General features: G+C 44.7%; 1 protein-coding gene across 1 annotated transcript in view; it reads right to left on the bottom strand.

Moving 5' to 3' along the window:
* RYR3 (ryanodine receptor 3) overlaps positions 1-23,012 on the bottom strand; it is a 515,475-nt gene that overhangs the window by 162,144 nt on the left and 330,319 nt on the right. The window contains 8 exon segments of the mRNA XM_044230143.1: positions 630-732; positions 5,882-6,082; positions 9,141-9,936; positions 11,559-11,785; positions 12,196-12,282; positions 18,551-18,716; positions 21,243-21,406; positions 22,847-22,883. Coding sequence (XP_044086078.1) covers positions 630-732; positions 5,882-6,082; positions 9,141-9,936; positions 11,559-11,785; positions 12,196-12,282; positions 18,551-18,716; positions 21,243-21,406; positions 22,847-22,883 — 1,781 coding nt within the window.

Below are 23,012 nucleotides of genomic sequence, written 5' to 3'. Positions count from 1 at the left end.
AGCAGAGTCCAACTATCTAAGGAAAGTGGGGGAGGTTTATGTAAGTTTCGGTTATTTTCTTCTTCAGAGACCTTGTTCACGCTCTTCTATCTCACAAAATTTCTTCTCAGTAGACATTTCCATCCTATGTTATGCCAGAATTATTTCCTATAGCTTCTCTGACCCAAGTCATTTGGGAAGAATCATTTCTTGAGCAATTAGTATCATACTGTTAGCCTCTGAAAAATGCAGGGGTCACTCATCTGCACGGTGGAAAATCCACATATAACTCTGACTCTCCCAAAATGAACTATAAATAGCATACTCTTGATGGGAAGCCTTCCTGACAATAATAGTCAACTAACATATTTTTTAAAATGTTATATGTTTTATGTACTATATTCTTATAATAAAGTAAGCTAGAGAAAAGAACATGTTATTAAGGAAATCATAAGGAAGAAAAAATACATGTATAGTACTGTACTCTACTTAAGGAAACAGAGTAGGTGGACCCACGTAGCTCAAACCGTGTTGTTCAAGTGTTCCCTGCATCTTTAAATAGAAAATTTTCGTCTCAAATCCCACTAGCTTGTAATGGAGGAATCAGAAACAGACTTGTCTTTGATACAGCTTTCATCTCAGAAACTCACCACAGTGAATGAGAAGGTCCTCATGGAAGTCATATAGCTCCTCCCGGATCTCCTCTGGGCAGGGGCAATTTTCTCCCAGTTGGAAGTTAAGAAGCATGTTGATCTTTGAGGGACAAAGAAGAATGGGTAGTTGGTCAAAAGGACTCAGATCCTGTCTTAAACACCTAACAGCCTTTGCCAATTTTGTCCAACTCAAATTCTTTTATGAGGATGGCCAGCAGGGTCATTTGGGTGGCTCAGTCAGTTAAACGTCTGTCTTTGGCTCAGGTCACGATCTTAGGGTCCTGGGATCAAATCCCGCATTGTGCTCCCTAGTCAGCGGGGAGTCTGCTTGTCCCTCTGTCCCCCCACCCCCACTTGTGTGTGTGTGCACTCTCTCCCTCTCTCAAATAAATAAAATCTTTTTTTTTTTTTTAAAGATTTTTATTCATTTATCAGAGAGAGAGAGGGGAAGAGAGCTAGCACAGGCAGACAGAATGGCAGGCAGAGGCAGAGGTAGAAGCAGGCTCCCTGCTGAGCAAGGAGCCCGATGTGGGACTCGATCCCAGAACACTGGGATCATGACCTGAGCCGAAGGCAGCTGCTTAACCAACTGAGCCACCCAGGCGTCCCTCAAATAAATAAAATCTTTAAAAAAAGAATGGCTAACATTTAAAAGTAGCTTTCATTTTTTCCTGATTATATGGTAACTTACTAATTGCAAAAAATTTGGAAATACCTAAAGAAAGTTTACTGCGATCCCACTGCCCAAAGAAAACCATATTTAGCTCGTATCTCCAAATCTTTATGTGTGCAGATAGAGATCATAATCCAAACATTTTCAAAGTCCAATTTTCCACTTAACAATTTATCTTGAGCATTTGATTTTACTGATCTTTAATACATACATTATATTTCATCATATGGATGAAGAGCAATGTGAAATGTACATAAAATTAATGATTTGTTAAGATATGCTTAAATTGTTTCCATTTCTTTATCCTTATAAAGTTTGTTTTAATTTCCTTTTACATAATTTTTATTCACATCTCTGATCATTTTTTTAAGGACAAACTCCTAAAAGTGAAATGACTGGATCAAAAGATTTGTGTATTTTAATGGCTTTTGATATGAATTGCCAAATTGCCCTTCAGAAAGCTCACAATAATCTGCATTATTACCAACTTTATACAAGAGTGTGTATTACTTTGTATCTCCATTGTGGTAATGAGTTAACACATTTTCAAATATTTTCCAATTTAGTAGGTGAAAAATGTCATATTCCTGTTGCTTTAATTTGCATTTAATTGGTGAGGTTGAATTTTGTTTTTCCACATTTAAGGGCCATTTTTATTTCTTTTCTTTTGTAAGCAGGCTCCATACCCAGTGTGGAGCCCAACACAGGGCTTGAACTCATGACCCAGAGATCATGACATGGGCTGAGACCAAGAGTCAGATGGTTAACCAATCAAGCCACCCAGATGCCCCTATTTCATATTTACAAATTTCCTGTTCATGTTCTTCCTCCATTTTTTGTTCAGTAATTTTCTTTTTAAAAATTAACCTGTATTTTGCACATCCCTAGACTACTGACTCTTTATAGCCTGGATTTTAGTGAGCTTTTAACTCCATAGGATTTTTTTTTATTGACATGTAGGTTTTAACATGTAGTTAAAGTATCATCTTTTCCCTTACAGTTTTGTCTCAGGCATTCTTAACTATTTTTATGCCATGGACCATTCTGACAGTTTGTTGAAACCCCCTGATTACTTTTCAGATTAATATTCTGAATATGTACCATCAAATACAGAAAATTACATAAACAATTTATACTGCGATCTAGTTATCAAGACCATAGAAAAGAAACCTGTGGTATAGGAACATATGTACTTGTTTATTAACTCATTAGACAAAAAAAATCTAGTAGCAAGTCTCATATCCACTGTGATCTTGAAGCTGTGATGAATATAAATAATATGTCAAGGGATGACAACCACTGTAATACAACATGAAAAAAAAAACAACAGGCAATTTCTGTTGTCGGAAAAGTCACATATCTGCTTTGTGGTCTACATGAATAATTAAAGAAATGCTATCAGAGATTAATGACAAGTTGGTGAAAATGAAGTCATTCATTTCCTTCTCAGATTCAGGAATGTCTCAATTCTTTCTAAAGACCCACGACCCGAAGTCAGTGAGTATCTAGAGGGATAGAAGCGAAGTTAGAGGTGATGATGTCCATTTGGCTGCCTTGGGCAGGGTAACCCACATCCCAGGGCTTAATAAAAACAGATTACTTAAAATATTAAGTATTTTCTCCTTCTGTTTAGGATTTCTATGTTAAAAAAACTTTACAATCCCTTTTATTAAAGCATAAAAAACCATATTTAATGTTTTTAGGAGGATCCTTATTTCTATTTATTTATTTATATTTATTTGACAGAGAGATCACAAGTAGGCAGAGGCAGGCAGAGAGAGGGGGAAGGAGTCTCGCCATTGAGCAGAGAGCCCGATCCCAGGACCCTGGGATCATGACCTGAGCTGAAGGCAGAGGCTTAACCCATTGAGCCACCCAGGTGCCCCAGAAGATCCTTATTTCTTATTTAAAGCTACTACTGCAAACAACTTTTTGGAAGTAGGCAGAAGTACTGCTTGTAATAAAATAATATCCATAAAACATGTTAGGAAAGTAATTTTTGTGGTTGTGCTACAATGTTAAAACATGGTAATTATATCAACATATATTGATAGGTTGTTTATTAAATAAAAACAAAATTTGAAGATTGATCTTGGGAGTAAAAAATTAATTTCTTTGCTGAAAGATCATTCCTTAGGTAGGACACTGGGGAAGCACGGGCTCCTAAGCCTGCAGGGCAGAAAACCAAATGGGGACTCAGCTGAATTTTCTCCTCTGCAGGGCATACCCTTTAATGATGCCCTTTTTAAAGTCAGCGGTTTGTTGACTATGCCTGGCTAATTTGCCAACAACTGTTGGACTGATCTTAGTTTTGCCTACTTTTGCACTTAGTAACATCCCCCAAGCAGGATTTTTTTTCAATCTCTCTCTACTACATGGATACAAAGCTGAAAACCTTTATTTTCTCCTCAAAGTTTATAGAACAATGAGAGAATTATATCACTGTTTTAAAATTCTAATTCTTATGCAGCCAATCTTCCAAGTGATTTTGCATTGCTATCCCCTGAAATTGATCTAAATTCTCCTTTGTTGATATTCAAGTCTGAATTATTTAGAGAGCTCTGTTGGTAGGTTCCTTCTAGAAATGAATACTGAGATGGGCGGTAGATTGGACAGCTGAATTTGATAGCAATTAGCGTCCCTTCTTTCATTTCATTCCTAGACCAGCAGCATCAGTATCATCTGGAAACTTGCTAAAAGTATAAATTCCAGGGCCTCACACTAGAGGTAATGAATTAGAAACTTGGGGGGGGGGGATCAGCAATCTGTTTTTATTAAGCCCTTTTGTGTTTCCGAGGTCTGCTCAGGATTCAATGGTTTAACACACTTAGGGAAGAATTTCTCAAGTTATAAATATCTAAAACAAATCCAAAACGATCGTCCACTGGGTTACTGGGAAGGCAAAAGGAAGATGTACTGGCAGGTCCCAGGGACAGTGGAAGAGAAGGTAAGGAGGCGGCAAGGGTAAAGGAGAGGTAGGAGCTAGCGTGGCCGTCCCAGAAGCCAGGATCATAATCTGGGTCAATGAGGACAGTGTTAGATGGACAACGCATCCCAGCTGAGTTAAACAGATGCCTCAGAAAAGAGACATAAATTCTATTCACTGGCAGAAGGTCATAGAGCATGGCATGAGGCAAATGCAACACCTCCAACACAAAGCTAATGACAGCAATTATAGAATGTTTACTGTTTGTCACATAACCTCCTCTATCACCTAAACGTGTTATCTCATGGGATCCTCACAAGAAGGGAGGGAGGGAGATAACAAACATCCTCATTTTGCAGCTAAAACCACTGAGACATAGAAAGGCTATTGCCCAAGGCCACACAGTGAGCGAAGGGGGAGCCAGGCACCACATCCTTCTCCAGTCCCATTATTCACGAAAAATGAGTCAGCATCTGCCCAACGAAATGGGAAATGTTCACACGCACCTGTTGCCAGTCTAAAGGCAGCCTGACAACATTTGTAAAACCTTCAAAAGTAATTCAGACTCCCCGCACTTCCCTCAGCAGGGTGCAAATTACCTCCTCCCATCAATTGAAAGGGCTTTCTCATTTTGCCTCCAGCAAAGAGATGATAAGCTTCGCCTACTCTTCTCAAGGCCACTATCATTCAAGTGAATCTTTTAAAAGCCAAGAGCTGTGGTTCATTTTAAAGCCAATATAAATATCTATGTTCTACAAAATAGATTAGGAAAGTAATTAGACCAAGTTGTTCCACTAATATCAAATGGTGGTAATTATACTGACAACAATTTATGGATAAGCTGCTTATTAAATATAGATAAGATCCAAAGATTTGGTTTGAGAGACTGAAAACAAATGTCTTCACTGAAAGATCTTCTGCTTGGAACACTGAGGGAGCTGGGGCCAAGCAGCCTGCAAGATGTATGTCGACAGCTGAGCAGTCGGACAAATGCAAACTACTATTCCACCAGCCGTCCTGCCCTCCTCCGCAAGGTGCTCACAGGACTCTCCATCCTTTCAAAGGAGCCTTCCCGGCAAGGCTGGCCACAGGGTACTGCAAAAAATGAAGTCAGTACCTCACAGAAGGGACCTCATATGCCCAGTCCTGTTCTCCCAGCTTCCGGGGGCTGGGAGGCTTTGTGAGGGTCTTGGTCATGGGGCAAGGTGACAAGGAAGACTGTCCGTCCACTCTCATCAGTCGGGAAGTGTTGACCACGCTCTGTTGATCTCTGACAAAGTAGTGACTTCTGCAAGGACTGGACAGACATTCTTCTAATGGCAGATCCTTGCTGCTGTGAAAGCTGGATCCTGACAATGATGTGGTCTTCGACTCCATGATGGGGAATGGGTACAAGTGAGCCAGGGAGGGGAGGAAGCCATGCCCATGTGCAGTTTGGGATGGGTTTTCTTCCCCATCTAGGATAAGTGGCAGATGTTCCTCATTGCCATTAGGAAAAGACCAGACCTGTCCCCTGGCATTGTGCTGGGTCATTTAATCACCCACAATTCTCATGGCTGCCCCAGACTTATAAAGGTTTCATGTGCCCTACTCTGTTAGGTTCAAGTTCTTTCCTAAGAAGGGCATGGAAGCTCAGGAAGAGTTTCTCACCTGCTCCTGCGGGGGGGAGCGGAACTCCCTGGTCTTCCGGGCAGTCAGGGCTGCGGACATGTTCAAGGCCTGCATGAGCTCATTGTAGCGGGATTTCTGATTTGCCTGGAGTTTGGAGACATAAATGTCGCCAAATGCCACAATGGCCTCCACTCGATGCTGCAGCTCACAGTCACAGAGATAGCTGAGGAGCTCACACATCTGCAACACAAGCATATATTTATCCTAATTTAACAATATTTTGTATACACTGGGGAAGCAGATGGCATCCCCATTTTACAGAGGGTAACACTGAGTCTCGGGCACTTTAAGTGGCTTGCCCAGGGTCACACAGTAACCACAGAGACATCACTTGAATCCAAGTCAGCCTGAATCCAGACAACAGCTCTCTCTTTAGCTGAATAAGAGGAAAATGAACCACCAAAGACAGAATAAATCTGCCTGTGGCGAGGGAGAACAGCATTCCTAAGAGAGTCCTTCCATGGCTCTCCTCTTCATGTAGAAACCGCCACTGAACTGCCCAGGTGAGTTCTGGATCCTTCCTGACATCTTCTGGCTCTGAATGATGGGAACTAAAGATTTCTGTTCCCCTCTCTGCCTTTCTTTTTTTCTGTTGGCACTGTTTTTCTGTCAATAGTTTTTTCAGAGAGTTACTATTACTAATCTTATCATTATTTGAACTTTTACTACTAAGCAACAGCCATAACTTATTGAGTTAATAAATATCTCAATATTTATTATTTAATTAGTAAATATGTAATATTTATTAACCTTTCTCCACTTCACCTTTTGCATGACTAACAGACACTCTCCAGTCCGTCTGGGCACAGACAGCAAAGCCCCTGTGTTCTTGTGCAGCAGAACAATCTACGGCATATCTGCCCAGCTCTGCCTCAGCCAGGTGAACAAGGCCAGAGCCCATGCCCATCACACTTGTGATTACAGTGACAGCATTTAATTAGAAGGAATGTGTGCCAATGAAATACAAAGTTTCAACCAAGTTGAATGACTAAGGAACATCTGTAAAAGGCAAGATTTTTTTTTTTTTTTTAAGATTTATTTAGAGGTGCCTGGGTGACTCAGTGGGTTAGAGCCTCTGCCTTCAGCTTAGGTCATGATCTCAGGGTCCTGGGATCGAGCCCCACATTGGGCTCTTTGCTCAGTAGGGAGCCTGCTTTCCCCTCTCTACATCTTGGCCTACTCGTGATTTCTCTCTGTCAAATAAATAAATAAAAGATAAAAAAAAAGATTTTTTTATTTATTTGAAGCGGGGTGGCGAGAAGGGGAAGAGGGAGAAAGAGAAGCTCAAGCAGACACTGTGCTGAGTGCACAGCCTGATGCAGGGCTCAATCTCACAACCCTGAGATCACCACCGAAGCTAAAACCAAGGGTTAGATGCTTAACTGACTGTATCAATCAGGCACCCTAAGGCAAGTTGTAATTTTTAAAAAAGACTAAATGGTGGATATGAATTAGACAACTACGAAAAAAAAAAAAAAACTGGGGGGAAGCATTAGAATTTAGAAGTATTCTGTGCTTGGGTTGCTTTCCAGTTACCTCTAAATCCACAGTCTATCCTAAAGATGCCTCAGCTGGCCATCAGGCACATCAAACTGAGTGTGACAGGTGTCACTGATGCAAAAGGGAGGACTCTCCATACCAGTCAGGGACTCGCATTAAAGAAGAGGGCTTGGATCCACATCAGAAGAGCACATTTGTATGTTTTAATAAAATTGTTTTTTTTTTTTTAAGATTTTATTTATTTATTTGACAGAGAGAGATCACAAGCAGGCAGAGAGGCAGGCAGAGAGAGAGGAGGAAGCAGGCTCCCCGCTGAGCAGAGAGCCCGATGTGGGACTCGATCCCAGGACCCTGAGATCATGACCTGAGCCGAAGGCAGCGGCTTAACCCACTGAGCCACCCAGGCGCCCTGTTTTAATAAAATTGTTGAAGGTATATATGTAAAATTTGTTATGCTTCTCCTCTAGATGCAATGTTTTCATCAAATAACCATCTCCCAATCTCATAACACTGGGTAAGGGAGAGTCATTTGGAGATCATTATATGTTTTATGATAAGATACATTTCCTATTGTATTTTACAATGACAAATCTGAATATTATGTTTTATTATATTATCATCCAAATTTTACAAATTGGAAAGCTAAGGCTTTGGTAGACTATGGACTTGGCAAGCATATAGAGCCAGTAAGTGGCCAATGGATGCGTGAGCCAGACTGACTTTGTGGAAGAGACTGTTCTGCTCTGTTCACTTTCATTTCTCTTTTCTCAGGGCCCAGAAGACAAAACTAATCATCTTCAATGCATCACCGACGCTAGCTTTTATTTGGTAAGACTATGCTTAGGAAGTGTTGAGGTTTCCTGAGTGATGACAAGGGCACAGCTCTAGGTGGGCATGATTCTTCTCCTTAGCTCAGAGGGCAGTTGACCTGAATACCAGTGCAACGGGTCCCCACAGGCTTAGTGATCAGAACGTGGCAACACATGAGAGGTGGGGAGTGTGGCCACCCTATGAGCCAGTTCCTCTGGCCTGTTCCATAGCCAAAGACTCTGCCTCCTCTCTAGACAGATCTCACCAAGGAGCCATTTAGTCCTAAAGGTGAGAGGTAAGATCAGGGCCAATCCATCACTAGTTCCATAAAAACAATTCTAAAGCACTTGCCTTGGGACGCCTGGGTGGCACAGTTGGTTGGGTGTCTGAGTCTTGGTTTTGGCTCAGGTCCTGATCTCAGGGTTCTGGGATAGAGCCCCACATTAGTCTCCATGCTTAGTGTGGAGTCTGCTTGGGTTTTTCTCTCTCTCTCTCCCTCTGCTCTCCATCCCCTAAGCTCCCTTGCACTCTCCCTCCCAAATAAATAAATAAATCTTAAAAATAAAGCATCTTATTTTATCTTATCTTTATCTATCTTATCTTTATCTTATCTTATGGGTAAGGGTTAGTATTTTTCTTTTGACCTAGGGAGGACATTTCGTTAGAAATAAGCACGAGTAAATAAATAAATAAATAAACAAACAAATAAATAAAAATAAAATAAAAAAATAGAAATAAGCATGAGTGCTCGCTTCCGCAGCGCATATACTAAAGTCAGAAATAAGCATGACCAGAGAACGCTTTCTTTCGGCATCTGTGCTATACCCCAGGTTTAGGCCGATGCCCTGAGTCCCAGCCTGACCTCCCAATTGCACTGTCACCCTCCCCAGCTCTTTTCAAGGGTGAGAACTTGGCTGCCCTGAGTTACCTGCAGCTTGACGGATTCAGGCAGTCGGGTCTGCAGCAAGCCTTTGACGGGAGCCTCCTTGCCAGCCTTTTCCCCAGCCTCCACTGCCTTCTCCTCCACCTGAGTCACTTCCTCCTTCTCGGCTCCGTCCTCCGTCTCCACACTGTGCTCCCCGAACACAGAGGGATCAATCAGGAGGAGGATCTGCCGGATGTCATCGTCATCGAACACCCCCATGACCAGCAGGGTCCCGATGAGTTTCAGCACAGGCACGAACTGGAACTCCACAGACCCGCCCACAGGGTCGCGGATGTGAGCCCCGCTGTGCTGCACCGCCTCCGTCAGCATGCTCAGCGCCTTCGTCTTGAGAATCTCCAAGGGGATCTCAGGGCTCTGCTTTTGGTGCTCCTCGCCGGTCACAACAAAGCAAGGGGTGGAGAACCTGAACCCGGGCTTAAGGCACGTTCTCAGGCCCACCCCCGGCAGCCCGTGCCTCTTGGATTCGTCTGGGTACAGGCGGATTTTCCTGGTGGCACTGGTGATGGGAATGATGTACTCGTTCTTCATCATTAGCTTTCTCTCCTTAGCGTTGGCCAGGTGGATGCTGATGAGGAGGTCGTAGAACCCGGAGCGAAGGAGGCCAGGGAGGTACTTGTTATCAATGGCGTAGAAAAGCTGGGAGAGGTCCACATGTCCGCATAGGGCATAGGCCACCCGGCTGTTTCCCAGGGCGCACACGGCGCTGTAGAGTCGGAGCGTGTGGTAATGGAACTGCATCAGGTCCTCCTGCTCACACAGCTCCAGGATGTCCACACACCTACATGGGGACAAGCAGTCAACCACTCATCGGGGAGAATAATATGCAGGGTTTCAGGGGAGTGCTTCTCTTTGAATCCCCAGGGATCACAGCCGACTCAACAGGGCCAGTGGGAATACCAGGATGGAGGAGTATCTACCCCACTTTCCCCTGCAGGTTATCATTTCTCAGTTCTGGTCCATATCCCAGTTCTTGATAGTCCTCCTTCTCTAACTACAAGGATATCAAAAGTCTGAAAGACTTAAAGACCTGGTTTTCCAAATAGGAAAGTCCTCTTTCTTAAGGAAAATCTCCCCACTGAAAGACTGAGAAATATTCAGGTATGTAATAGAGGTGCCCCAGTCCTCTTTTTTTTTTTTTTAAAGGTTTTATTTATTTATTTGACAGAGATCACAAATAGGCAGAGAGGCAGGCAGAGAGAGAGAGAGAGGAGGAAGCAGGCTCCCTGCTGAGCAGATAGCCTGATGCAGGGCTCGATTCCAGGACCCTGGGATCATGACCTGAGCCAAAAACAGAGGCTTTCACCCACTGAGCCACCCAGGCATCCCGTCTTCTTATGTGTAGGTATAAGGGGGACTTCTGTTTTCTGACAGAAGAGCTCCTCAGAAGACGGAGCTAAAGCCCTCTGCCCATCTGCCTCCTACCCCATCTGTCTCGTCCCAATCTACCCTCATCCACAGGGCTTTCCCTACCCTGGAAACAAACACACCTGCACTCTCGTTCAGACAGAAAACAGTCTCCCACCTGAGTTTAGGTGGCATCAATTCACTTTCTCCTTCCTGACCTTAGAAGGCTGTTTAGAAGTCCTTGGGTTGCTCCCTCATTGTGGAGACCATCATCTCTGCTCCCTGCTCAAGTTTTCTGTTTTGTCTTTCTCCTCGTCATGGGTCTGAGGATCCCCTGCAATTGGCTTACTTGGCCACACCCCTGTCTTTTCCCACTTCTGCCCTCCACTAGTCTGTCTCGCCAGTTCATGACCCAGTAGAATACTTAAATGAGATGTGTGCAGGTGTCAAATCCTTCCACTTCCCATTACTTTGTTTTTCATCCAACAGATCAAGGGATGATAATACATTAACAATAAAGTTCATTTAATTCTTACTACATACAGCAATGCTACACAATTTCATTTGTTTCTCCCAGCAGTCCTTTGGGTGGTCATTCACTTTTAGCGTATCATGAGGAACCGGAGGTAAGTTCTGTGAGTAATTTACCCAAGGCTACAAGGCCAGAAAGTGAGAGTGTTGGGGTGTAACGTAGACCATAATCAAGAGTACCCCTTAGCAGGAGAATCCCAGGAGCCCATTCCTGGCATGCCTCATTTCCCCCATTCTTGTTGGTAATAACATAGATCTCAGGGTCACATTGGAGTTTTTAATTAAAGGAATGTAAACGTTCCTGACTGCAGGCCCTTGGAGCCATGGTGAAGACCTGAAGCAGGCATATCGTAGAGAATATCCTGTTGTTTCTAAGTGAAGAATCCAAGTGAGGAAGGGAGAGAGAAGCTGAAGTTTCTGGGAAGTCCATGAACTGAGCACGGCCTGTGGCCCATGAGGACGGTGCTCCTTCCCTTCTCTCGCTGCCTGCCAGGCCTACCGCCTCCTTTGGGGCTCCTCTGCTACCTGTTCTCCTCGGGGATGTGGAGCGCCATCATCTGCAGGGGCTCCAGGCACTGCACCGCCCAGCCGTGGCGCTCGCTCACGCGCTCCGTCTCCACCTTCAGGAAGCTGCTGGGCATGCGGCTCCAGAGCACGGGCTGGATGGTCTGGACATCTAGCCGAGGCGGACACTGTGGAACTGGGTTCTTCTCTTCGCTCTTAAAGATGGCCGCTGACAGGGGCATCGCGTTCTGGGGCAAGGCAGAAAGGCGTTGAGGGGGAAACGCCTGTGCACTACAGAGGTGCTCAGTTCCTGGACAATGCAACCTGGCCCGTGATCCCCAGTATGGTTAGTATAATCTACAGAGAGATGAACCCTGAGACCTTTAAGGGTTTACCAGTCCAATTCAGGCCTTGCACAATAGGCTATTTTAGCATCAATTAATTCTTTGGGCACCCAGTAGAAGTATGAGAAAGGAAAATGGGAATCTACCCTCTGTCAAGAATTTCATAGGCAAGTACAAGGGCCTGGTCAGTGGGGTGGGGTGGGAGGTAGTGTATGAGAAGGCATTCCCCTGTTTCATGAAGCCTAGGATTTTTCCCCTAATGGTCAATACTGCCTTATGTTATCATAGCCATTGGATAAAGGGGAAGATAATACCTTCAGCTTCCCAAGTTCAAACTGAAACAAGGCAGTGCTCGTGGGCTGTAGGAAAACAGCTGGAAACACTTTGGTATTGGGCTCCACCTGGAAACCAAAACAGATTGAGAGGTGGCTAAGTCACCCCAGGTGGCTAAGTCACTGAGGGTTTTAATCAACACCCCCTTTCTAATCTTAGCTGAAAGAGGACAGCTGGCCAGTAGGTCCTTCTCCGCTGCTCAGAAATTCTGAGACCCGGTGCGTACCAGTAGTGACTGTCACTGCACCCCACCTTAGTCACTCTCTCACTTGGAACTGAATCATCCATTCTTTCATTTTCTCTGTTAACTGCAGTCAACAGCTTTTTCCAGGGCTTGGTGGGGGAAGGTCACATGTGGGGAGCTACCAATGTGCCCCCAAAGGCAATGGCTGTTAATAGTCAGGGAACCATGTGATGTCCTGGCTCTTCCCAGAGCATGGAGACGCCTGGCACGCAGGAAACCCTGAGTGCCAGGCATTTCCTGCGTGCCATTATTCACCACTCCTACCCACAGAAAGTGATCATGGAGGGTCGTGCAAGGACTTCGGTGTTATTTCGGAAGGCAAACAGACATTGATCAAGCAAGCCCAAGGGATGTCTTATGACCAGGCTTCTCAACCTCAGCACTGTTGACATTTTTGGCTGCATAACTCCCTGTTGTAAGGGGTGTCATGGGCATTGCAGGATATTCTGTGCCATCCCTGGCCCACACCCAGAAGATGTCAGTAGTACTTTCCACCCCCACCATCAAGACAGCTAAAACAAAGTCTCTGAAGATTGCCAGATGTCCCGTAGAGGGAAAATCACCCCTGGTTGAGAACTGCTGGTTTACAGGCAGGTGTTTCCCTGGAATAACATAAGGCAGCTCTGCTTCCAGAGCCTGTCTACTTTTCTTTTCTTTTCTTTTTTTTTTTTTTTTTAAGATTTTATTTATTTGAGAGAAAGAGAGATAGTGAGAGAGGAGAAGGTCAGAGGGAGAAGCAGACTCCCGAGGAGCTGGAAGACTGATGTGGGATTAGATCATGACCTGAGCCAAAGGCAGTGGCTTAACCAGCTGAGCCACCCAGGTGCCCAAGCCTGTCTCCTTTTCTTAAAACCTCTTCATTTTACTTGGATTCTCTGGACTTCTCTCCACCCTCATTCCCACTCTGGATTCTAGCTCCTACATTAAATAGTGTGGGATTCACTGACTGTCTTGTAGCTGTCACTAACATGAAGGGTGTGGATTTATTTATGATAGCGGGGACTCCATTTATCACTTGCCCACTGGGATGTAGGGGCTCAGACTAGGAAGACCATGGAAGAAGCTAAGGGATTTTAATTCTACCAACCAAAGTCCTTTGCCTTCAAGTCAATTCAGACATTAAGAAATTCTTGAAAGTCTCTTGCAATTAGGGGATGGTGGATAGCATGGACATACCCTAAGGTGGTCCCCAGGGAGCCACTCTCTTGTATAGCCCCCTCCCCTAGAACCTGTGTCTTGTTTCTAGCAAATAGGATATAGCAAAGGTATAGAAATTGTTACTCCCTTGGTTTGGCTACAGTATAAAAGACTGTATGTCAGCAGACTATAGAGAGGGTTCTCCACCTGGCTTTGGAGAAGGAAGATACCCTGTTGTAACAGGGCCTGTGAAAGGCCATGTGAGGGGAAATTTCAGAGGGTATCATGGGATTGAGGATGCCCCTGGCTGCAGCCATCAAAAAATGGAGGCTGAAACCTACAAACGCAAGCAACTGAATTCTGCTAACAACCACATGAGCTCAGAAAAGGACCTTGAGCTTTGGAAAAGAATGCAGCCTGGCTGACATCTTGCTTATAGCCTTATGAAATGGAGTCAAGGTTCCAGCTGGGCTGTGTCTCCACTCCAGACCCATGGAAACTGTAGATCATCAGGGTGTGCTGTTTTAAGTCACTACCTTGGTCATTCCTTACGTAGTAATAGAAAATGAATAAAGAGGTTTCTTTTGGTCAGAGTTTTTGGTTACAAGCCTCCTTTTAAAAATGCATTTCTTCAATGCGTTTAGACCTAAGGTTTATAAAAACACACATTTTCATGGCTGTAAGTGACTTACAAGACTACATGGTCTAGTGCTATAACTCGCTCATGATGAAAGAGGTTGTCAGACTGGTTAAAGCAGACTTGTGTTCAGCACACAGTGAACTCTCCTGATACACAGGGGCTCGTGTGCTAAGTATAAACACTCGGTTTATGCCTAATGCTTTAGGTATCCATGGACCATATGAAGGCATAAATGCCCATGAAACCAAAATGTGGTGATGGTGCTTTTAGAACTGCCTGGCAATGTCTGAAATAAGCTTTGTAAAGGACATTTAATGAATAGTTATTTAGTACCTATTATCAATCCCCTTTGTGCCAGACCTTGAGTTTGCAGCAGGGGGAGACAGCAATAGGAAATTTTGATTCAATACATCCTACGTTGGCCCCAATTTCTCAGAAATCTGATACGTGACATTCAGAAGAATTAGCGATGCTCAAGTCACTGTAAGCTTCAGGAAGCAGAGCTCTGGTGGCTGGGATATTTCATATGGACGAGCAAGAAGTCCACAAATCTGATCTCATGGGGACAAAAAAATGCATTAAAGCCCAAAGGTTTTCTATGCTGAATGAAGTCACACTAGTACTGGGACCTACAGGCTAAAGAGGGTAGTGTGTTTTCAGTTCCCTCAGGACTGGTCCCTACAAACTTCATAAACTACTCAGCCAAATGCTAGGGCCTTCCGCAAACTCCCTGGCAAAGAGGAGGGGCTTTGAAAGCATTAGATGCCCGGGGGTGAGTTTATTTCTACCATGCCCAGTATATTCCCACCATGATGAACAATGGAATTTTATCTTCAACTACTTAAAAAAGAAGAACACACAAGTGTGGGCTTACCATAGGTGTAGAGGAGGATAAAAAGGGCAGCTGGGGTGTAAAAACAGAATCCTCGGTGGCCTTCTTGACCTCCGGGGTTATTCCTAGGATTGTCTATGATATGTGGCAAAAGAAATTCTGTAGATAGAAGTAAGGCTCCTAACCAGCTGACCTTAAAATGGAGAGATTATCCTTGTGGGCCTAATCTAATCACAGGCACCCTTACAAAGCAGGTGTTCTCTCTTATTGGGGCAGAAGGTGAAGTCAGATTGATTAAAGAATGAGAAGAGCACCTGCTCTCGTCGGCTTTGAAGATCGAAGGGGCCACTTGAGAAGGCATGTGGGCACCTCTGGGAGCAGAGAGATAAGGCAAGAAAAAAAGGCAGGCAAGGAAAAACAGACCTTAAGCCACAGCCTACAACCACACTGGATCCTGACAACAACCCAAATGGGCTTGGAATACATTCCTCCCAGAGCCTCCAGAGAGAGGCAGTTTGGCCCCGTGGATGTCTTGATTTTGGCCTGGTGAGAACCTGAGTGAAGAACCCAAACTTCCAGGGCTGTGAAATAACAAATGTATTGGTTTTAAGCTGCTAATTTTTGTGGTAAACTGTAAGCAGCAAGTAAGACACGGAAATGGTGGCCTCCCAGCCAGGCTGGCTAGTCTGGCAACAAATACTTCACATGTGCGTCCTGGGTGCCAGGTTCCAGTTCAGGTACAGGGATGGCTACTGACCAGAGTGCTGGCCTCTGGATGGAGAACTTCCGCTGTCATGTGAGCAGGGGCCTAGATCTGAGTCTGCCGGGAAGTGCCATGGGGTTTTCCCCTTTTGTATTTAAGGTACCTTTTTCTCACTGGCTGATCTCTTTTGTCTTGGCAATAATAGACATTCTATTTCTGATCACGTGTGAAGGTCAGGGCACAGGAACTGGCCTGAATTGAAAGCTAACCCCTCTCGTCAATCGGAGCCTTATAGCGGGCTCTCCGTGGCCAGGGTGGGCAAGAACCGAGGAAGAGCTCTTCAACACACATTTTATTTCTCATTTCTCCCATGATTACATTAAGTGCGACAAAAAGAGCTTTCAAATTGCATGGCTGTTCTAGCAACGCCATCTGAGAGAATCCTCCACTCATTATTTTGGTTACTGGTCTTCCCGAATAGAAAGCCAGCATATAAATATTGCTGCCCTGCTCCTCTTGAGATAATTGAAAAATGAAAATGGCCACAGCTGCAGAATAACAATCACCCCACGGCCGGGGGACCAGCTGCACAGCTGGATAGGGGAGGGTCTCGCCTGGAATGGCAAGGGGGCTGGCCGGGTGTGAGCCTCCTCCTGGGGGTTCCCGTGCTGAGCCCTGGCACCCTCCAAACCCCTTCAATGGTGCTCCTGAGCAGAGACGGCAGGATTTACATGCACACAGTGGGGGGAGGCATCTTGGGTCTGTCAGTGCCAGCGTGCTGCTCAGAGACTACAGTGGACCAGCCCCCGCATCACCCTGGAGTTGCCCTGAAAGCCGGATGGGAACAGCCACAGTGTCCTGCTCCCTGCTGTGACATTTCCTCAACAGCACGGGCTCTTCCTGGAGGCAAGTGAGTCTCTGCAGGTGCCAAGGCCCTGGCTTTAGTAAGGGCCCTCTGAAGCCTGGCTGGCCTTCCGAGTTATTAGATGCTTCAGAGCTCTCTGCAGCTCGGGGAGAACCCTTCAGTCAAACTCATTTCAAAAGTTAATGGGAAAAAGCTAAATGGATTCTGAAGGATGGCAGTAATGTATATAAGCATATTCTCAGGGGCTCGGGGGCAGAATCATGAGAAAGTACTAAAGACCAATAGTTTACTTTCGGCCGTGAAGCCTGGTTTCCACAAAGGTCTCCTGCTGGGTGCGGCCAGTTGGGCCCCCTGTGGCTGGACCAGCCTGCTGAGCGGTGTGGATGGTGCCACTCTTTCCTGGGGGGTTGGGGAGGGGCTGGAGAGGCGGCATCTGCCCCCATGCCAACACGCTGTCCCCGGACACCAGAAAGGGTTTGGTCCATCTGTTTTTGGTCACCAAACAATTCAAATTTGGGGCAGCTACTTTACCTCTCCCCTCTAGATGCCATCTCTCCAACACAGGCCAGACAAAGGGCTGCCAAGAGGCTTTTGGCTGGAGGCTGGACATGGGGCTAACTGTAGAACCTGGGGTTTTATCCATTTATACAGTAGTGGGATGCCTTTTATCTGCTGGAGTTAGCTAAGCTGCCTTAAACGCTATGAGTTACTGTTCTGGTCAGAAACCTCCAAGCGCTCCTCAATTCCCATCAATACCTCCTTATCTTTCCAGATGAATTTCTCACCACTAACCAGAGAGGCCTCCTACTAGGCTGGCCATTGTTCCTCAAATATACCCTATGCTTCTTTATTTCCGTGAAGATACCTCCTGTGCCATTCTTTCAACCTTAGTATACTTCCCCTTGCTCTCATGGAAGAATTCCTTTTTTGCTTCAAAATCAAGGTTTCTCTGTAAAGAACATTTCCCTCACCACTCTCAATGGAGCTGAGCTCCTTCCTCTCTGAACTTGGATGACACTCTCCATATATCTCCATTCTACCGTGGGAGTGTCAAGAAAGTTTAACATAGAAATTTAATTCTTTAATTTAGCCTTTTCCAGATGTGCTTTGTAGAACTCAAGACTTAACAGAAAACTACTACTGTTAAAGTTAAAAAAAATACTATTCTTGGTTAAGTATTAAGAGAAATGCTTGGTTTCTTTCTAAAGTATTTTTTAAAGTTCTCCTGTGCTAATGTTCATTGCCAGCATCAGAAAGAGGATATAATATGTGGCATTTCCCAAGTTTACCTGGCCATCAAGCCTGAAAATCCTGCCTCAAAGAGTAAACATTCTTGTGGTTAATGAAGAGTGAACCTACATGTGTGCAGCTGATGGTTTTCCCAAGTAGTTCTATCAGCTCACAGTCAATGAAACAGAGAAACATATCATTTATATAAATGCATTTTTAAAAGATCCTGTAAGGAATTCATAAAGAATGAGCATCACCTTTTTGCCAAAGGAATACACCCTGGCACATTAGTCATTTTTTATGAGTCTCTATTTTAGCACAGAAGTTTCTTAAAGCAAGGAGTATCTCTGCTTACATTTTAGATTTTGCATCCTGTATGCTACAGGTAACATAAAAGCTGCCTAAGAAATGTTCGCAGAATAAATCAATCACTTTTCAGAGACCATCACAAAAAGAGAAGACTTCTTATCTGATCAACCAATAAATAATGACAATTCCCCCATTTTCTCCTTGTAAAAACGAAGTCATTTTTGTTCTTGTTTCTTTTCCTCGATGGCTTACACACCACATGGGCTCATCAACCCCCCCAGGCTGTGGTGGGAATGTTGAACCTGGAAAATGAGGAGCACAGCTGTAAACACACAGGCTGGGGGCACTGCTGGCTCGAACCCAGAGCCACCCTTACCTGGTAGCAGGTGCCGAGTTCTCTCCCATTGGCGGAAAAAGACAACATGCCCATCGCCAGATCCACGAGGCAGCCAATTTCCAGGTCCACGTTGCTTCGACTTGATCTTTGGGAAGTGGCTACAATATCCCCGCCCCAGACCATGTAGCAGTTGCTGCGTTTCACACTAGAAGCCAAAGAGAGGAAGAGGCACAGAATCTGGACTGGGATGGTATAAGGTCAAGGCCCAAGGAAATGCCCTGGAAACCTTCCGATGAAGTTTTCCAGTCAGCCCCCAACAATTTTTTTCTTAAATAAATTCATCCAGCTTCAACGCAATTTTCTCAGACATGACCACTCAATTCAGGGATGTGGCAATCTAGCAAGATACTTTCATCCAAAGAACATACTGTTCAGGTACCTGTTTCCTGGCTCTGTGTCAGTTCCCCTTTTGGAAAGAGATAGTGGGCATGGTTGTATTCCCACCTCAGAGACAGGAGATGGAGGTACAGAGAGGGCAGCCACCATAGGCTGTTTTATACAGGGATTCGGCATAAAAGGCAGGAGCAAAAATCTGCATCAGGGAAAAAGGCTGTAATATCCTTGAAAACTCAGGCCCCCATCCTGAGGATGGCAGGCTCGGGCACACTTGCAAAGTAGGTCACAAGTGGTCTCCAAGGCCCAACTACCTCCTTGACCCACACAACCTGGCCCTCCCCTGGGATTTCTGCTTCCTGCACTCTTCAGTAACTAGTAACTAGTAACAGCTAGGGTGCATTTCTCAGCTGGCTGTCTCCCTCTCCCCACAGCGTAAACTCCATTATAGGTATTCATATTTAAAAGCCAAAGAGTGTCAGCCACTGCTAGATTGCCATAAAGGTTAAACTGTAGCCATACTATTCCTGCCTTTCAGTGATGAGAGTACTAAGTCCATGGATGCCTACTGTCGAATTCAATTCCTAAAATCGAAGTATGGGAATGGAAAGTGCCATGCTTTAGTCATGTTTTAAAGATCCAAATTTGAAATGCCTCCAAATATCTGAAAATCGATCCTGTATTTATTTCTTATTTGCGAGACAAAGAACTAAGAATTGCTGAGTACCTCCTACCTCCTGGGTCTTGTTCCAGATGCTAACCTGTCGATTTTCAAAATAAATGTGACTCAATAAATGCTCCGATAAATCAAGTAATCTGACTGGTGTGGCGGAGCCAGCAAACTCGAGCAATAAACCCAGTTGGGATAGACACAGCAACCTTTGGTTCTTCTGGCTAAAGAGCAAAGTCTTTTGACTGCTTTTGCCTGCTTCCTTTCTAACCCAACAAGACACGGCATGTTGTTTATAGCATCTATTCTGGGTCTTGCAATAAGACTTTCAGGAGTGGTAATAAGAGTAATGCTTATTCAGTGCCTGGGTCAAGGCACTATTTCAGGCGTTTTTCTATGCATTATCTCATTTAATCCTAATATCACTTTAGGAGACTAGATCTATCATCCTCATTTTATAGATGAGTAAACTAAGGCCCAGTAAGGTTAAGTGGTCCAAAGTCCCACCTTTTTTAAGTTCTGGAACCCAGTTTAAAACCCAGGCAGTTTGCTTCTAGAGTCTGCTCTTCACCACCTGCCCACAGTGGTCCCGCATGACACAGCGATGCTTGGGGACCTCTCTGGCCACCAGTCTTTGATAAGCCAGGAACATTGAAAGGATATCGGCTGCAAAATGTTCCTGAATTTGTAGGGATAAAGACCAGCTTGGGAGACAACTTATTACACTAGAAAACATGTCTGTTTGGGAAACACTCTCTTAAGTCTCACTTGGATGGACACAAAGCCTGGTCTCCTGGGTCTCTTTGGGGCATGGCTGGCCAGAGATTCTTTCTCTGGTGGCAATCCCCTCCCCCCTCTTCCCAACTCAGTGGACCATTGGGAAGCCATGGGTATACTGAAAATATGCTTTCCGGGCGCCTGGGTGGCTCAGTGGGTTAAGCTGCTGCCTTCGGCTCAGGTCATGATCTCGGGGTCCTGGGATAGAGTCCCGCATCGGGCTCTCTGCTCAGCAGGGAGCCTGCTTCCTCCTCCTTCTCTCTCTACCTGCCTATCTGCCTACTTGTAATCTCTCTCTGTCAAATAAATAAATAAAATCTTTAAAATAAATAAATAAATAAATAAAATACGCTTTCCCACAAGATCCCTAATTTCTATCAGTGGTTATTATTCATGAGTCTGCTGTCTCTCTTTTATGTTTCTTTATGCCTTTAGACACCTTATATCCTTAGGATGAGGAGTCTGGGGTCAATGAGTGGCTATGTGATGTAGTTCATCTTTTCATTTCTTCTGAATTAACTTCTTTCAGGCACCCAGGGATATTTCTCTGTCTCATTTTGGTGTTGTCAAAACTGGGGCTTACCCAGAACTGAGAGAGATGTGTTTGAGAGGGAGCACAGTGTCCCAATTGTCCATTAGCCTCTCCCACCCCTGGGTCATGTTTTACACACGTGATGAAATAAGCCTAGATTTTCACTAATAACATTTCTGCCACAGTACTCCCTGTTTGGTAAAGGATTTTTAAACCTGTGCCTCACTTTTCCTTTTTCATAGACATGGGGATGTTTCCTTCTTTTGGGGTATTGGGCGGAAGGAGAAATAAGACAGCTGGGGGGTGGGGGGAAGTGAGGAGCCTGGTGGCTGACCCCGCCCACTGGGAGACCCCCTTACCTTTCATGGACCCGGCCTCTTTCATCCCCTAGAGTGACAGTAACTGTGCAGTTTTTATTCAGGTCGAACTTTTCACTATATAAGTGATAGTCTGGTGTCACCCATCCGACCCAGACGCAGGAGGGGTCCTGTCCAGCAAAGATGCGGATTGCATAGTAGCACTGCTGGGGAGAGACCACAGAAGGAAGTGAATGGTCCCCAGCTGCGGGGGGGGGGGGCGCAAAATTGACAGAAACAATAAAGAAGCCCACTTGGCTCTCTTTTCTCAACAAGTACACATAGCTCTAGAGCCGAACGGTGCTGCACCCCAGACTTAGGATGGGCTGACGAGAGAATCCAGCTTCCTTATTCTTCCCTTTTCTATGGTACATTAACACTGAGACAATTGAGCACTTAATCTATCACCATTTGCACCCAGAGATGCTACTGATGAAATCAGGGGAGCTGCCGTTCAGAATGGTCAGGACAGAACCCTCACCCTCTCCTAGGCACAAACGGCCCTTGTCCTCAGAGACAGGACAGGGGGACTCCTGCTATACTTTCCACTTCTATAGTGAAGTACAAAGTGTTTATGTTGTTGTTTTTTGAAAGTCATGAAAAAGACGCTGCAAAAGAAAAAGCCCACATTGTATGTGGCTTGGGGACAGTCTGTGTTGAGAACTACAGGAGTTCTTGGCGGGCATTGTTATGATCTGTGCAGTGTCCCACTATGCCATGCTAATAGCTAAAGCACTTGACCTAAGGCACCACTTCACCGTTTTCTTTATGAAATCGAGCACATCTATTCTCAATGAAGTTACTTTTATGGGTAGTCTGTTGTATTTTGTTGATTAGGAGATAAGAGTCAGCCAGACAAATTGGGGCTTGAATCTTGCCACTGGCAGCTATTAATTGTATGATCTTGGGCAGGTCATTTGTCCTGTGTTTCAGAGGGCATCATATTGTCCATCTTGTAGCAACAATGTTATTCCTGATCATGGTTAACCCACCACCTTGGGATTACAGGATAACTTTATAGAAGGGGTGACGTGCATTTCTTCCAAAGCCTTTTTTTGGGGGGGGGTATTAAAGAAGAATGAGAGAAAGAAGGAAATTAGCAAGTGTTGCTTTCTGCCTATTGTCTAGCTAGAGAAAAGGGACAAAAATCAGCTTCCATCATCTGGACTCTTCCCTGCGCCCGCTTCTCACTTGATTGCTTTCAACATTATTCCTGGCACTGCTCAGAGAGATGGGAGAGTTGATTCATAGAAGTTTACATAAAAGAACAAACAAAAGGACTCTATGAAAGAGCCTCCCCCCCCCACTCCCTGTTCATTTCAATCAGAAAGGCAGAGCCGTCCCTGTTGCCCAATGGGCACAAGTACACAATGGTGCCCAATTAGGAGCTCCAGGTGGAACTTCTGCTTTGTACTGAATGACTGTCTTCCTTTTCCCCATTTGAGAAATGTCGGAGATGTGTTCTGGAAGCATCAAGATGGATATTAAAAGACACAGTAATTGGCAATTAAACAGGATCTCTAGACAGATCTTTGCTGTAACGGGCATATTACCAGGCACAACAAAGAATCAAATAATTAAAACCGTAATTGAGCACATTTACTTACCGTTGTCGTATGAGAGAGTATTTCTTGCATCTGTTTCCTGGGGCAGGGGTTGGGGGGGGAAGATAACGAATGTTTTAGTTATTCAGCTGTATAGAGAATTCCACAACTCTGACAGGCAGTTGATTTACCTTTAATGACAAAGGCAAGTTTAGAAAATGATTTCCTA

Source organism: Neovison vison, chromosome 13, assembly GCF_020171115.1.
Source record: "Neovison vison isolate M4711 chromosome 13, ASM_NN_V1, whole genome shotgun sequence".
Taxonomy (NCBI): Eukaryota; Metazoa; Chordata; class Mammalia; order Carnivora; family Mustelidae; genus Neogale; species Neogale vison.
The sequence above is the reverse complement of the archived record's forward strand: the minus strand, read 5'-3'. Positions and strand labels throughout refer to the sequence as shown.